Source organism: Hetaerina americana, unplaced genomic scaffold (genome assembly GCF_022747635.1).
Source record: "Hetaerina americana unplaced genomic scaffold, ioHetAmer1.1.p SCAF_4, whole genome shotgun sequence".
NCBI lineage: Eukaryota > Metazoa > Arthropoda > Insecta > Odonata > Calopterygidae > Hetaerina > Hetaerina americana.
In genome coordinates, this window is record NW_027286985.1 from 5141584 (window position 1) to 5159046 (window position 17463).

At 36.0% G+C, this 17463-nt stretch overlaps 1 protein-coding gene across 1 annotated transcript; it reads right to left on the minus strand.

The window, feature by feature from the left end:
• Positions 1 to 71: 71 nt before the first annotated feature.
• Fbxl4 (F box and leucine-rich-repeat gene 4) lies at positions 72 to 16340 on the minus strand. The gene is made up of 12 exons (XM_071590426.1): positions 15829 to 16340; positions 15648 to 15741; positions 15364 to 15559; positions 11914 to 12088; positions 10060 to 10185; positions 8538 to 8663; positions 8203 to 8327; positions 5111 to 5220; positions 3832 to 3993; positions 812 to 977; positions 533 to 724; positions 72 to 315 (listed from the first exon to the last, which is right to left on the minus strand). Exons 1-12 carry the CDS (start codon positions 16021 to 16023, stop codon positions 165 to 167), a joined length of 1818 nt encoding a protein of 605 aa, XP_071446527.1. The 5' UTR covers positions 16024 to 16340; the 3' UTR covers positions 72 to 164.
• Between the last annotated feature and the right edge of the window lie 1123 nt (positions 16341 to 17463).

The window sequence follows — 17463 nt, forward strand, 5'->3', positions numbered from 1 at the left end:
CCCGCTTGGGTTCAAAATTTACGGAACGGTCGGGAGGTAGGTGTGTACATAGTAAAAAAAAAACTCAAAACTTGAATAAATAAAATTTATTCAAAATATAACGCAGTTCTTAATACAATAAAAACGCTTTTATTATTACTGACAAGGTTAAACATGAGCGCTCATCAACAATTCTGTCCATGTTGTCGTAAATGAAAACTCTTTTTAAGGCTGACGTGGGGAAAACTCTTTTTCCAGTAATCTATATGCGAGTTTTCAATTTTATCGCAGAAACTGACATCCAGCAACCGCAATTTCTTGCAATGCATGAGTAGCCTGTAAAGAGAACATCGTGGTACTTTAACTTTACTTGATTTAATTCAAGAGATAAAAGCCCCAGGGTGTACTCAGAAAAATATTTTACTCTGAGTTACCGCATTTTTGCGACATCTCAACATCTTACATAAATACAAAATCCTCAACAGCTTCTCTTTGGCTCAATACTTTTAATTCCTATAATCCCGTAGTAAAGGAAAGTTCAAGTGGTGCTTACTGTAGGCATATGTCCGGCGTTATTTCCCACGCACCAAGTAAATCAAGCTGCTGTATTTCTGGGCAGTTTTGAAGGAACGCGTTTATGTCCATGTCCGACACTCCTCTCACCGCTGCTAAAAATATTTTCTGTAAATGTGGGCAATTACTCGCTAAATTACGAAGGCTCTCTCCAGGCATGCCTATCCCAAAGCTGGAAGAGTGAATTTTCAAATTATATTAATGACTACAAAAGATCTCAAAAAATATTTTAAAACACTTTACCCATATCAATACTTACCACCATCCAAAATCAACTTCTTCTAGCATTTTACACTCTGACAAAGCTTGCAGGCCAAAATTTGTCAATGAATAACCTTTCCAAAAATCTATTGACGATAATTCCTTATTATGCAAGGAGAGGGCAACAGCAACTTCATCCATACTTGTAATGCTATCACAGGAACCTAAATTATAAGTATAAAGCAGTATTAGTATGAACTCCAAACACTCAATTTCATAGTTTTTGGGATTCCTATGGAACCCACGAATCACACACGATTTGAAAACATGTCAAGTACTGCACTACATTAAAATATTTCTAATCCCTTGCTAAAGGGAAAAGTACCAGTCTATTATTTCAATGCCACTGAAGCAGCAGACTTGAAATGATGAAAACTACAATTGGACATCTGTGGAATTTATAGTCACACAGTTTAAAAAATTAACTCTCTATGCTAATTACAGTATGATGTATCTTTTCTTCTTATGGAGTGGGATACCTTAGTGATTTATAGATAACAGATAAACTTCCTGGTGGAGGGAATCACTGATTGTATGAAGAAGAGGAGCTTAACTATATGCTCCCCATGGGAACAAAATAATTCAAGTTTTCTGCTACAGTAGTTGATGTCCTAATAGCTGCTGTCACCCCAAGTAGATCTGTCTGCAGAGAATTTTCATCAGAATGTAGCATTAAGCATTGGATTACTGTTAATTATTAGTCCTGAAATCATGTGATATGTTATTTCTTAATATTTATATTTTAGTGATTTCCCTACTGAATGGAGAGGAGCAGTGCCTCACTTCATTCATTGAACTGAACCTCACTGCAGTAATTGAATTTCCAAGTCTAAAGTCAGATTTGAGGGAGTCATCCTTTCTTGATCTGATGAGAAGCAAATTATTAAAAGTGGATAGAACACTTAAAAAATTCATCACTGACCAAATATTTATGACTTTTATTGGTTCTATTAAATGCAATTGGAAAGACATTGCCATATAAGTGCATAAACTTATCGTAAATAATATAATATCTAAATCAAAATTAGATAATATGAGACCAACTTCAGTTTCAAGGAAGCTGAAGAAATAGGAAATTAAGTTGACTTGATATTCAGGACCTTAAACAATCAATGCACTAACAAAGGAACACTTCCTACAAAGGAACAGTACAGAGAATATACAGGAGCCACAGTAAATGCAGTAAAGTGATCTGAAATATCTTATCAGACCTGCATCCATTTACATTTAAAGGATGTTTAAATCATCGCTGGTTTTCAATGATTGGAAAACATTTCTTGAACTTTTACTGATTTTTATAATAAAAGTAAGCCTTACAAATTTTATGCCGAGACAATTTTGGGTGTCAAAAGAGATCACTCATGTAATTATTTTACTGGGTTTTGTTCACGGTATAATTATGATATTAAAGGGCAAACTGTCCTCCAATTTGTGCAGTTTTCATTAATTCATTTGCTGTCAAAATCATTGTCAATATCCCCATCTCAAAACAATCTGAATGCACTCTCTCATCTGTTGCTTTTCAAATTATATGGTGTATTAGGAAAAATATATAGAAATATCCAGAAATTTTAAATCGTCATCCACTTCATTAAGTACAGAATTCCTCGGAGTTCCTGCACATTTTGTCTGAATTCTCTGGCAAACAAGGTTCTCACTACTTCAATCAGCCTAACATTACTGCATTTGTAACTATAAAATGAATGTACCTGCCGTCGTGAAGAAATGAAATAGCCGAGACCATAAACTTGGTTGGCACTAGGTTTGTAAAGGGGGGATGGAAAAACAAAGCTACAAGCAAGGGGAAAGATAGGGAACACACACAAGGTCACTTGGGTGTGTTTGGGAAACAATGACCCGCATATAACTCAATCACACACAAAAAAGAAAAATTAATAAATAAGAATACAGACTTACAACCACTTGATCACTAGGGTGTGCTAAGGGATAACAGCCACTCCTGTGAATCGCATTCACACACACTCTCAGGATTTGCAAGGATATTACCTATGCCAGGGACCTGTGGTACTCCCACCAGAATGAAAAACCATTGAAATCAAAACGATAAGGCCCTCGTTCACATTTGCAATTACTCAGGTGTGTTAGACCTTTGTGAATTACACTCACTCACTTGTTGAGGGTTTACAAGGATTCCGCCTATGCCAGGGACCCCTCTATCACACAAAAACAAATAAATGGATGGAAACAAGTTCTCGCTCATTCACTCAATTACTCGGGTGTGTTCCATGCCAGGGACCCATCAATCACACAAATAGAAACAAAAAACATGGAGATAAGTAGAAAGAATCCATGTCTACATCCGTTTTATAATTTTGCATTCATCTGTTTGATTGATGGGTCAATGGCATTGGAGGAATCCTTGTAAACCCTGAACAAGTGAGTGAGAGTGATTTGCCGAGGTCTAACATGCCTGAGTGATTGCAAATGTAAACTTGGGCCTTTTCGTTTTGATTTCAATTGTTTTTCATTCCAGTGGGAGTACAACAGGTCCCTGGCAAAGGTAATATCCTTGCAAACCCTGAGAGTGTGTGTGAATGCGATTCATGGGAGTGGCTGTTATCCTTTAGCACACCCTAGTGATCGAGTGGTTGTAAGTTTATTTTATTATTTATTAATTGTTCTTTTTTGTGTCTGATTGAGGTACACCAGGGTCATTGGTTCCCAAACACAACCTAGTGACCTAGTGTGTGTTCCCTATCTTTCCCCTTACTTGTAACTTTGTCTTTACCTCCCCCTCTTGACAAACCTAGTGCCAATCAAGTTTAAGGTCTCAGCTATCTCATTTTTCATTGCTGCATTTTAGCTTTCTGATGACCACCATATTCATTAATCTTAGCAAATTCCCAAAACCACTCCAGTGAAATGTAAATACAGGTATGTGGCGGTGAAAAATTTGAGAATTTACTTGAGAGGAATAAGGAGAGTATGTCTTACACAATCTGAAACAAAATGTAAGCATCACTGTATAAGATTGAAGTGAAGGATGTAAAATCATACCTAAATTCAAATGCTTCAGATGAGGAGAGGCCTTCAGGATTTCAACCAGAGGTATCAACTGAATAGGGCTTCGATAGAAGTCAAGATGGCTGAGAGTTGAAAGAGATGCCAAATGAGAAAATCCCTTGTCATCAATCCCAACACAATTCCGCAAGCTGAGTTCTGCAGGGAATAAAATGATTAAGTCAATATATATTTAAATGACAGAGACAAATACTTTAATAACTGAATGAGAATCTGAAAGTGAAGTATAAAAAATTACAGAAGTTAATGACACCAGTCGAGAACTACTGAATGTAAATTGTAATACAGGGACGCATTTCATTCCTCTCCATTGTTCAAGTTGATGTTTTCCATGTCTCCACAAAGTTAGAGAAAATAAATTCATGGTTGTACAATATCAATATTAGCAATAACCTTCAAACAAAAGTCCTCATCTTCCAGTAATATATCCTGAGAACACACCTGCATGCAAAGATTCTCTTGCAATGAGTATGCAATCTTGTAATGAGTAACCTTAGAACCCATCGCACAGAAGCATGTCTCGTGTGAAATTAGTATGCTACCAAATTATGGGTAGTACCCAATGAACTTTGATTTTCCTGACAGTGCTCTTAACACTATTCGACTATCTTCTGTTCTCACTAAGGTAGCAGTGTTGTGAATGCTTACATTTGAAACAGAAATGACTGGAGCTCCAGGTCCACCTTTCTTTGATACTGATTGTTTTCCCAATTTAAAAAATTTAATCCCTCTTCTGGCTGTACTATAGAAAAGAACAAGCTCACCATAAGCCTCATGTAACATAACATAGACCTCAGTTTACAGCTGGTTCAGAGATGAAACAAAATTTTCAATGCAACTTAATGTTTGTCGAGTGTTATCTCCATTGTTGCAAAAGGCACACTTACATGCTCCAACTTGATCCAATTCCAATTTTATGATTAATCTTTATTGAATAGCCCACAAAAAGTTTGATTTTACAGTGAAATGAAAATTTACATCGAGACTGTTTCAACTGCTTGAATTTACATTTGAAAGTTCCAAATGCATTTATAAATTAAATGAATATGAGTTTCCAAGATTATCACAGGATATTTTTAAATGAAATTACTATACTGCTTTCTTATACCATTATTTTTGTCAAGCCCATTCACATACTTGCTACTAAAAGTCACTGCCATCTGTCAAAAAAGTCAGTGCTATTCTGATTACATCACGAAAATATTAAATTTCAACAAAATGTGAAAATAAATTATTTAAATGAAGATAAACTTACCTCTTAAGTTTTTACACACTTCAGAAGTTTTTTTCAGACATAAATTGTTGACAAATTTGCAACAATTTAACCGCAGACAAGTTAAGTTTCTTCCACAATTTCCAATGAACCTAATGAAAGAAGTCCCAGAATTACATGCATTTCCAAGTCATGAATGAATAACAATTTCCTTTGTACCCAGTTGTTACTAATTACATGCCACAAAAATTCTGTAATTAATATCAAGGATGAACTCTATGGAGAAGATGTTATGGTAACATATCTACATATAAATTAAGCAATGCTCAGAAGAATACTGATAGCTCAAATGCAATCAATTATGTATTGCATGTTACATTCATAATAGAATAAAATTTTACCAGTGACAAATTTTAATAAACAGTGCTACACTAAAACTAAGTCTTTTTGATTCTTCCTTTGTTTACAATGGATTTCCACAAAGTATCGGTCCTACCTATCTCTCAAACAAAGCTTTCAAGAGGTGGAGGCAGTTGATGACAGGGACATTGAGTAAGGACGTTAAGATTAGTAAAAACTTTGAAATAGTGTGTGGCTTTGCATGGTATGGAAACTTGTTTGTTGGCGCAAGATGATAAGCATTAATTGGAGGCTTTTGAGATAGGGATGCGGAGAAATATTGAATGAGTGAAATGAGCAGAAAAGAAAATCAAACAAGAAAGTCCTAGGAGAGTGGGGTAGGAGAGTGATTGATGAGTGAAGGATGGGTGTAGAGCATTATTGATTGACAATGGGATATTAAAGACTGTGAAAGAGGGGAGAACTTAGGCAAGTGAGGAAGGGGGACAGAAAGGATAGCCACGTTGAAAAGAATGAAGGAAGGTAGAACACAGGCAGAATTGAAGGATTTAACTTATTATGGGGTTATGGGTCATGTCTTGCAAAGCAAGGCTAAGAAAAGTAAGGGTGTCAAATTTGTGTCCATCCAAAACTTACGTTGAACAGTAGACTACCAAATAATAGTAATTACTCAGTATTTATCACCCCAGAAGGACTGCCCTGGCTCACTTCCCTAATCCTAAATCCCAAATCATCTCTTTCTTATTTTCCAACCCCCCAATTACACACTCCCAATGATCTCATGCTCCTCCATATCCTACATTTATCCACTATGGCAGAGGCTCTCTTTCCAGTGGGCTCAATTTCTGATCAAGGAGCTTTTTATTCAAAGATTCTTTAATCTAGAGAATGAAATGAAGTCATACTTGAAAATACAAGGCCCATCTTCTGCTGATTATAATTTGGTGTTTTCTATCGCCTTCCTATGTCACAGTACTATGACCAACTTCATTAATTTTACCCTCACCAACAGCTGAGGTATTTGGTGCTGGACAAGATTTCACAATCTGTGCCACCAGTGCCTTCTGGTGTCACTATTTTTGCTCCCCAGGAAAACAGTAGAGTTTGACATTAGCAGCAAAAAACATTTCACTAGGAGTTCTCTTGGATTTGAGCAGATACCCTTCTAATTCACAGTCTAGTATTTCTCCTACTAATGATGTCCTCAGGACTAGCAGACACCCTGTTTTTTAGTATTCAGACCTTTTGAAGTTGAATAGCATCAGAAAAGCAAGAATGCCTTTTTTCGATATTACCATTGCACTTCATATTGACATTGCTCCTCCAACATTTTTTTATTATTTCATCTTGTTATTTTACAGTGGTAACGTAGCATTACAGCTGATATCTTCCCTTTGGCTTATATACAAGACTGTAAATATAAGGTTGGCTTTCATGCCAACTTTTGATAAACCATTACAGAAAAAATCAAGATGAAATAGTAGTAATAGCATACAGCAACTGCTATCATTGTGGTCAATTGATATTTACCTTTACCAAGGCAATGGTTTTTAAGAACATGACAAATATCCAACAAATTCTAATGCAAAGGTATATAAGCAAAAATTGGTCCAACAAATTCTTATTATGAACCCAATGAAATGGGCATCAGATTATATAACAAACTACCCAAAAGTATCAAGGATACAAAGGGTAGTGCTGCATTCAGGCATAAATTACAAAGATATCTACAGCGCAATATGTTTTACTCGGTTGATGAATATCTCAACAATATTCCCAACCAGTAAGTTCATACTTTTAGTTTCTAGCAATGGTCATGATCTGATTCATGTTTGTGATCAATGATTTTTCTGAATTTGATATTGTATGAGCATGTTACAGCCAATGTTCATGGGTTTGTACCAAACACTTATGTAACTATGAGCATCATTTCTTTTATGTATCTTAACTGAGCCTGAGTCTTTGCTCCTCATTGACGTGCCTTATATCATGTACATACACCACCCACCTGGTATTTTTGTATTGTGATCTCTGGGCAAATAAAAAGTAATAATAATAATAATTATGACTTATAAATTATTATAACCACTTCTATCTAAATTGTATTAAACTCTAAATCCATGAACATACTTTTATTAGTCAAAGCTTCAACTTTTGGGATCAGGAATAACAGATGAGATGAAATTAATTGGAAAACCTAAAATATTTCTGATTATTAAATCTATCAGTGATGAAAGTATTCCTCTATGGTAACCAATCAGGATGCACTACAGTGCATCCTGATTCTTACTGCAAGTACCCTGAACTGCTAGGGCATCAAACTCATGAGCTCAAAGAAGACATAGATACACTTCAGAGCCACATAATGGGAGCTTTGAAGGACAGGGAAGTGATGGCAACAGTAACAAAGTGCTTCACTTTCCACAATTGAGAACCACAATTCACTCCAATTATGTATTAGACCCTCAATTATCACTATCACTGCTGATGTCAATAATTAATTATTATATGTGATTATATGGTACACCTATAGGATGTCATACACATAATGATAAGTAGCTATTCTATCGACCCAAAGGATTTCTATTGGAACTACATATTCTTATTAACAGCAGAACTCATAGCCAATGAAATTTCAATTAGACTAAGCAATAATTTACTTTTTAGAAGATGCTTTGCAGAATTGAATGAGTTCTTTTCAGATGAGATGAATTTTTAAAATATTTTTTACTGCAACATCAAGATCATTGCACATCATTCAAAACCATACTTACTCTACAAATGCATCAGGACTGATCTTCATATAATTTCCACACCAAGACATGTCCAATTTTTGAATCAAATGGAATCGACTCTCGAGTGATTTTAGTGCTTTATCAGTTACACAATTCCAATACGGCTGAAATAAAAATTAAGTAATTAATAACTCAGAAATACATCCTAACCTGATAAAGACTAATTTCAATGCAATAATTCCAGAGTGTAAAAATCATTTGCCTTTCTACCCTCTGAAATGGCTGCATTGTAATGCACATTTAGGAGATGACTCCGTCCAAAAGTTACGGTCGTGGCATCTCCCACAGTTTTTTGAAACTGTAATTTCACTTACCTTAAAACTTATCTCAATGTACAAAAATGGATCCATTGAAGCATTATGGAAATGGGTGCTCACTTGAGAGCATCTGCACAATGACTTCAAATCCAGGTATCCAAATATTTTAAGCATTGTTTCATGCTGAAAATGAAATTACATAGAATTTATTTGTAGAATACCTTCATAGCAAACCAATTTCAAGGGGCATGTTGCATTAAAATTATTGTAAATTACCACATGTGAAATTACCAAAATATTCTCAAAAATTATAATGAAAATCTTAGTCCAAATAATTTGGCATTGAAATCAAACTTATTATTATTCATTGTAGATATTTAATATGCAGTTTCTTTGAACAGAACCATGTGAAATTGCATAGGATTACTATTAAATGCTTAAAATACTCTTAGGGATGGTAAAAAAATAAATTGGAATTACTACTCATGTCTTATTGTACAAGTGTTATTTTTATTACAGCAGTTACAAGAGAGTCATCAAGCATATCTCATAATACAACAAAACAAGATGGTAACTAAAAACTACCATCCTGAAGACTGTTCGACACTCAACAAGACTTACATTATAGTTTTGACATGACAATGTTAAACATTTAAGTCCATGATTCATTGAAACAAGCATACCTATAAAAAAGATTGGTTAGTATGATTGAATGTTTCACCACATGCTGTGGTAGATGTGAGAAGAACAGGCTTATGAAGTCTGAAAATCGGAGTACCTATTTAGCAAAATAACATAAAAAATTGAAAGATTTGTTTCACTGTAAAACTTGGCAAGTTAAATATCAATTTATTGTACACTTCAACTGATTATCCAGAATTTTCTGTGAATTGTATCATTTTTCAAACACCTAAGCGAATTAATTAGTGATTGTGAATGTCACCAGTGATTGCCATAACCTTCCAATGAAATCTGGTGAGAATCACTTTGTTTACCTCTCCAAGGCCCTAAACTTTTTTCATTCCTCTTTCTGAGTGCCCAAGTCTCCCCTCTGTACATTTTCACACTCCAAAAAAAGGACTTAACTGATTAAGGCGATAAACCCATCGGAGTGCTCGTTTAAAATAAAGCTTTCAATTTGAATTATACGAAATAACTGACAAGTACAACAACAAAATATGCCTCTCTATTCAAATTTTGGTTCAACTGTGATTACCTGTAATTCGATCCCTTCATATTTTACTAAGTGAAAGAAATTGATCTTACATAGAAATTTCTCCCTTTTCCCATGCCTTCCTGTAGTAAAAAGAAAAATGCTTCTTGACTAGAATCTCAAATGGGTTTTAAATTTTTAACATCAGTGGTGGCATTTTGCCTCCCTTCATGCAGCTTTAAACATTACAACACATTTGGATACATCTGTCCCATTTCTGAGTCTGGAAGGGATCAGTTCAAATGGTTTTAATTCTCTTAATCATTATTTTTTAAGCTTTTAGTATAAAAATAAAAAACTTCATTCTAAATGCTTACATGCTATTTTTTAATTAAGCCTCATTATATGCTAGAACGAGTACATTACCGGAAGAGCTCTAAAAGCATCATCTGCCATGTGAACCCTTGAGGTTGAAAAAGATTCTTCAGAATCCTTAAGAATCTTGGGGAAATCATCTTGAAGAAAACTGGAGAAGTTGGAAGACAGATCACCCTAATGCAATAAATTTCACACAATTAGGTTAATAATTTCAATTTTTCAGTAATATCCCTAAATTAGCCCGTAATATTAAGTCTTTTACATCATCAAGTCGGGAGTAACTTTGTTGCAACTCCTCATCCTGAAAATTAGTTATTCTTCAAAAAGGTCTCAGGAATCAGAGTAAACATCACAGTATGAATATGACAATGCCACTGATTTAACCCTATGATAGTAAAACATTCCTCCGTGGCGGCAGGGTAATGTCCTCTTCTGCCAACCCAGAGGTTGCGGGTTCGAATCCCACCTAGGTAATGTTTCCCTTCACCCAGGGCTTGGGTGTATGTAAATGTCAAATTGTTATATTGATGTCCAAAGTTAAATGTAAAGGTCGAATTGCTGTTTTCGAACTAATGCAAAATAAAATATATATTCACTCAAATTCCCTTGGTGACTCATTCACCTCTAGGATACTAATAAGCCATTTTAGCCAGTCATCAGATTTCCCGGGTGTTTAACCACCACAGATAGCACAAGACCTGAATCCGTCAGGTTTCCATGTGGGCATGTTACTCATGAGACAAGCCTGCTAACTTATGATTACGGCTTTTTAATACAATGTCTTTGTTATTTGTAATGCATTGTGGATCACAGTAGTCCAGGGGTAGAGTGTTGGACTGCTGACTGGAGGGCACAGGTTTGATTCCTGGGCTAGCCTCTCTGGGCACTCTCATCTCCACCCAAGCTATGTGATTTTTCGGGCACCAGATCTTCCCGGGAAACCTTAACAGGGAAGGGAACTGGCCCCCCCCACCCTGATGTGTTCATTTCACATGCCTATAGGGCTTAGTACTGGGTGAACTCTACCATTACCCATGAAACCAACTTTCAGGTTGATTACTGTGTTTATGGTTTTTAATACCAATATTACAGTCAGGTTCACATAGTTGACTCGCTGAAGTTGAAATTGATTTTCTCTGGTTCCTTCAGCCATTAAGCCAAGTACATATTATACAGTCTATTAAAACTTAATGAATGGAATAATTATGAGGCATCAAATTATTAATTTAAATTTTACTTCAGTGACTTTTAACAAGATAAAATTATACAAAGAGGCCAAAAACAAGGTGAAATGTGTTTTGCCAAACTTTAATTAAAAAATTTCATACTGAGATTGGCATATATTTCACAACAAACAAAGGAGGCTATCCATTTATTGTTAAGTGGTTGGATGATAAAAAAATATAAATTTCTTCAAAAACATTGATTTGTTCTAAACATTCAGGTCACAGCACATAGTTTTGCTACAAAACTTTACATATTCAAATAATTAATGGCAGATAAAACGACTTATAAGGGTTAAAAGAACTTTATTTTTTAGTTGTTTTAGACTTTTCTGCATCATGCCAAAAATTGTGCCCTTCCAACTAGCTTCATAAAAGCTACGAGAACAGAATCAGGTATGTTTGACTGCAATTAATGGAGAACAGATTCATAAAGACAGACTTCAAGCTCTCTCCCATTCAATTTGAATGCTCATAAATACATGCAAGGAACTTTCAGAATCAGTACATAACTTTGGCTAGCTAGAGTAAGCCATTTTCAAAGCCCATGGTTCTATTATTTTAAATTCATAAGTATAGCTTACATTAGTCACGCGCATAATAAAAAGTTCATTCTTTTAAATAAATTTCAGAAAATTGTCCCATGTTCACAAAAATGATGTAGGATGATCATATTTACCTGAGGAATCTCATTCATCTTCAAATTCAGTATCTTATGCATAAGGGACTTGCCAGTACTAAGCTCATCCACTCCATCACTAAGTGCCAAAAGTTCTCTTGTTCCAACTAAGAGGACAGCATCAATTTCAGGATAATAGTCATGATGTGATTGATCAAACTCCAATTTGATGATCCTAAAAATATTCAACAAAAGACACCAATATAAATAAAGGAGAGTGATTGCACATGAAATAATAAAAAATGATGACAGTATATTTCATAAAATATGCATTTACATAGGTGACACTTTCAGGCACATAATTTCAACCAAACAGGGTGAGGTGGCTCACGTAAAGCATATTTAAACCCAGATCTCAAAAAATTCATTGATTGTTATCCTCCTCAACCCACACACCCCTTGCCACAAGAACATCACGCCTGGATCGCTCTTTTCTTCATCCTACTTACCCTTCCACCATGTCATCAGTGAGCTTTGTAACCCTCTTTCTTTCCCTACAACCATTTCATTTCTCATTTAATGCACAATCCTTCCCATCAGCCTCATTCTAACAATCTCCGTTCCACCAACAAACTCACATCAAAGACATGTTACTAATGCTAAAGAAGAGTTCTGTACTCTAATGAAAGAGATGACGTAGGAAAAGCAGCAATATGGTTTGCCACTCAACAACCATGTAGCATGGCACAATTCCTTGACATTTGGTATAGTTCATAAATATTAAAAGAATCACATCCACTTCATACATTCCTTTGGTTTTTAATTTGTTCCCAACCCTACTTGGGAGAACACTTACTTGTTCTAAGAATACACATTCTAATTGCCAGCTCTCATGAATGGTCTTTCTGATGAGACCGTCTCATTTCAGAATATTGGTTGACTACAACCCTCCATTCTCTCTTATAGTCATCTTCACATGTCCAGGATGTCTCCTGCCTCCCATCCTCATGGGATCATTCAAAGATTTTCTCTTCTACTACTAGTATGTTCCTAACTAATCACATGCGTATTATGTTGTGTGCTTTCCTTATGGCTCTTTTCAGTTTATTTTTGATGCTAAGAACCCTGCACAACTAATCATGCAATCAGCATTTTGCCATTTTATTCAATACAATGCATAATTCTGCGATTTACATTGTCCAGATATAAAACCATAAACAAAGTAATCAACCTGAAGCTCGGTTTGGTAGGTGAGGATTAGAGTTCACCCAGTACTAAGCCCTAGCCAGCGTGTGAAATTCACGCATCAGGGTAGGGGCGCCAGTTCCTTTCCCTGTGCCGGCTATGGTTTCCCAGGAAGATCTGGTACCCGAAAAATCACATAGCTTGGGTGGAGCTGCAGGTGCCCAGAGGCTTGCCCGGGGATCGAACCCAGGCCCTCTGGTTAGTAGTTCAACACTCTACCCCTGGACTACCGTGACCAACTGTCCTGATATATGGTATTATGTCGTTGGCAGAAAGAGGCATGATTTTCAATAGCTATTCTAATAATATTCAATTTCTTAATTCAACTTTCAACACTTGCACTTCTCTCTCATTTTTTTAATATGGCCGGTCTAATACTTTACCCTTTTAATGCAATCTTGTCCTAAAGTACAATCAATGACCCCATTTGGAGACGATTACCAATTGTTTAGTTGAATCTACAATGGTGTCTATAAATACCTATTTTCAACAAATTAAACAGTTTTGATAAGTTAGCAAGTTTTAAGTTTTAGCAAGGGCCCAAGATGGAGAGAATAAAACTTGAGTTATTGAACATCCCATGTGCTCCCCTCCCATTCCAGCCGCCCAGAGGAGGGAGAGTCAAGTGAAAAACTTAAAAAGTACCCAAAATTCCAAAACAACGTTCAACTATCCTGTTATTTCACAGCGGTGATGGCCAGAGCTTGAAGAGTGTCCCACAGTTGGCAGTACAATGCCAGAATGCAATAATGTGCCAAAACAGTGGTTTAAACATGGCAGCTCCACTTTCAACATGCACCACAGAGGAAAAATGTTCTTTCATTTGTTTATTGAGTAGTTGGTGAGTGAAAAATAAAAATTCATCAACAAATTAAAGTTCAGTATGGTGAGCCATATTTGCCACTCCAAAAGTGGTACAAAGACTGGAAAGCTCCTCAAAAGCATTAATCCTCTAAAACAGACTCTCCTTGACCAGGTCACGCACACCAAGTAATGACATGAGAAACCTTTGCAGCAGTTGAATCCTTGGTGTTCCCAGAGGTATCCGTGCAGTTTGAAAATACTGAAATGCTTCAATTGAATGACAAGGAGAATACACGCAAAAATGATGTGCCAGAACCTTTTGGGTACTTTAAATTAAGAGTTAAAAATGTATTAAATATTAAGTTTATCATTTGACTCACCCTTGTACTATTACAATGTAAGCCTTATCATAACATAAAATACCAATGCAGCAAGAAGGGAGTGAACCAGTTCCTTCCTTGGACAGTCATTTGTTTGCTACATGGAATACAAAGGCTTTATCATATCCTTAGCTAAAACAAGTAAAAGTTTTTTTTTAATCCTGAACAGAGGGAGGGAGAGGATGGGGATATTTTGATTGTTTGAATGGAAAGTTGGCATTAAAAATCATTCTAAGCCACTCAGTTATAAGCAGTTAGCATATTGAGTCCCTCACCATCAGTGTGCATAGTAACATTCTCCATCTTCCCTTTGCCATCAGTGCTTAACTTATTACAACTATCCCCTCCCAATCAAAAGTACCATTACTTTGGTGTCAATATTTGATTCCTCTTATCCTAAATGTGTACACCCTACTTTGACATGCAACTATAATGGAATTAAGCCAAGCAGGTCACTGTAGCTTTATTGCATGTGCAGGTGTCCTGCCCCCCTACAATCATTATTACCAATACCAAATATCCTTCTTAATCCAAGGGTATTCCGAAAATCAAACAGCCTTGTTCTTCTAAGAACAAAGCAATAACTTTTTCGCCATATTATAATGGTTGTTAAATGTGCCATTTTATCGCCTGAATTAATGTTATTCGAGTGATATTGCTATTATTAATTTATTCATCCCATGGTCTATCATACATGTACATTCTGTGTCCTTAAGAGTTCATTCATATTTTTTGGTCCAATGAAAACTAATTCTGATTTTTAAACTACATGTAATCATTGATTATCATGAGTAAATGAGTATCCATCTAAGTACATAAGTCAGCATTATTAACAAAATTAGCATAAACATTGTAACATAGCCGGATAGAAAGTGACAGAAAAGGGCATTTGCACTAATTTTGTGTCAATGCAATTAGTAATCACTTCAAAACTAATGCACATCAGTTCGGGGCAAAGGAAAATATTTCCCTACACGAAATTGTTCATGCACTGAGCATCGTCAAATATGCCATTTTCTGTAATGTTACTATAAACCTGACAGTATAGTTCACTTGAAAATAAAAGACAACCACCACTTACTTGGTCATAAAGTTAAATGCCTTTTCTATTGGTGAAAATATTCTTGGTGTATGCCCAACTATTTGTGGTTCTCCTTCCCATAAAATATGCCAAGAACCAACTGTTGATAGAGCCCATATCCTAACTACAGAGCCCGGATTATAAGTCTCAAAAATATGGACATTCCATGGATATACAGGCTCTTCGAAGAACAGATCTGCAATTGACCAAGATTTGTGTAAAAATGTAATACACGGCATCCTAGATGGTGACTTTGTAAATGAAATTTTACAGAGTAAGCATACCAACAAAGTCACGGCCATCGATTTTTCCATATGTCTGGGGCATAAATTTCTTGGTTCCCGATGGTGCCTCGTCCCACCAGCGGCCATATGTCCTCTGGTTAACAACAATCATTTTATTTGACATTTCATCCTGCTAATTATATTATCAATTCGGACCAAAAATAATTTTTGCAATATTTACCATCACAAAAGTTTGGGGGAAGTCTCCATAATCGGGATACTTGCTTGGTTTCCCTGTCAGATTATAAGCTGTATAAGATACACTTTTCTCACTCCCATAGTGTGAACTAAAATCAAGAACTTTGTCAGCATACTGCTCCAAAAACCTGACACAAGCATCTGGAGTCCTGACATTCACAAAACTGGAATATGCCATTGTATTGCAACAAAATGAGCAGTTTGGGTGAAGCCCATCGAAATCCTTAATTTGATTAACTAATTAAGTTTTGCAAATATCTTTTATGGGAATCCCGTATGCCATTCCATAGATATTGGCCCTGTAATCGCGACATTGACAAATGTAATAAAATCTTGTATTAAATAAGCACGACGTTGGAGAATGCAACTTTGTGTCACGTTTTGAACTAAGTACTAGCAGTAGCCATATTTTCGTTTTTCGTAATTTTCGAGCGACCACGGTCGCTATGAAAAACTTAAATGTCACCACCACTTGTTTTTATGATAACTTCATGGTAGCGCGGAAGGGGATATTGCACTAACAAAGATATATACTATCCACAATTGTAGTCTTGGTCGATAAGAAAATTTGTAGCTATTAGAAAATTTTTATATATGCCGGTTGTTTTGAAGCAATTCGGGAGCATATTTATTCGATGATCATGCAGAAACCTTACTGAAAGCTGTCTGAGTTCGTAATGCGAGCAAAAGTTTTACGCCAGATATTTTGATAATATATCAGCCGATTGCTTTAGTTAACTGAACTTGGCCCACGAAGAACTAGCCCACAACTTTCTACCGGCCGTTGGAGCTCTGAATTTTTCAGTCACACCAGCGTAAATATTTTTGCACGAAGTAACTAAGTAAATCCCCTAAACCATTGTAGTAATCTCACTACAACGGACATATTATACTCAGTGATACTCCCTGTCATCACTTGCAATTGTAAGACCGGGATGAGTTATGTAGTATATGGTATACGGCCCTAGAAAGACATTACACTGAAGTTAGCCCAAGCGGGAGGTCGTCTTTGATAGCGAAAACTAAGAGGTCGTAACGAAAACGTTTTCGACAATATCTGCTCAACTAGAAAAGTACTTTTGTTAAAAAATCACCAAAAACACTCTGTACTCCCTACTCTATCACGGCGTAGGCATAAAACCCACATCCATAGCCTAATTTAGCATCCAGGAACCAGTGCAGTCACCAGAGTCGCTCTTTCACACAAAAAATAAGTACTTGACAATATCTCCTAAACTAGAACATTTTTTTCTAAAATATTGCAAAAAACACTAAATCATCTTTCCTCTATCAGCAACCTTTCGCTTACTCCATGCTCATGGCCTAGTTTAGGACCCAGGGCCCACAATCGTCACCAGAGTCGTCCATTAATACGACAAAAAACAAAGTACTTCACAAAATCTCCTAAACCAGAACACATTATTTGCTCAAATTTGGCACAAACACTAACCCCTCTTTCCTCTATATTCAGCCTTTCGCTTACCCCATGCTCATGGCCTAGTTTAGGACCCAGGGCCCACTATCGTCACCAGCGTCGTCTTTTCACACGAAAAAAAAAACAGAGTACTTCACCATATCTCCTGAACTAAAACATATTTTTTTCAAAAATTTGGCATAA

What these genes read in the sequence shown, in the direction of transcription:
- Fbxl4 (XM_071590426.1), bottom strand. Translation starts at nt 16,023, where the DNA reads ATGGCATATTCCAGTTTTGTGAATGTCAGGACTCCAGATGCTTGTGTC. An exon ending in AGTGTGTAAAAACTTAAGAG is followed by an intron (nt 3,994 to 5,110) that starts GTAAGTTTATCT and finishes TATTCCCTGCAG; the next exon opens with AACTCAGCTTGCGGAATTGT. An exon ending in ACGCCGGACATATGCCTACA is followed by an intron (nt 316 to 532) that starts GTAAGCACCACT and finishes TTCTCTTTACAG; the next exon opens with GCTACTCATGCATTGCAAGA.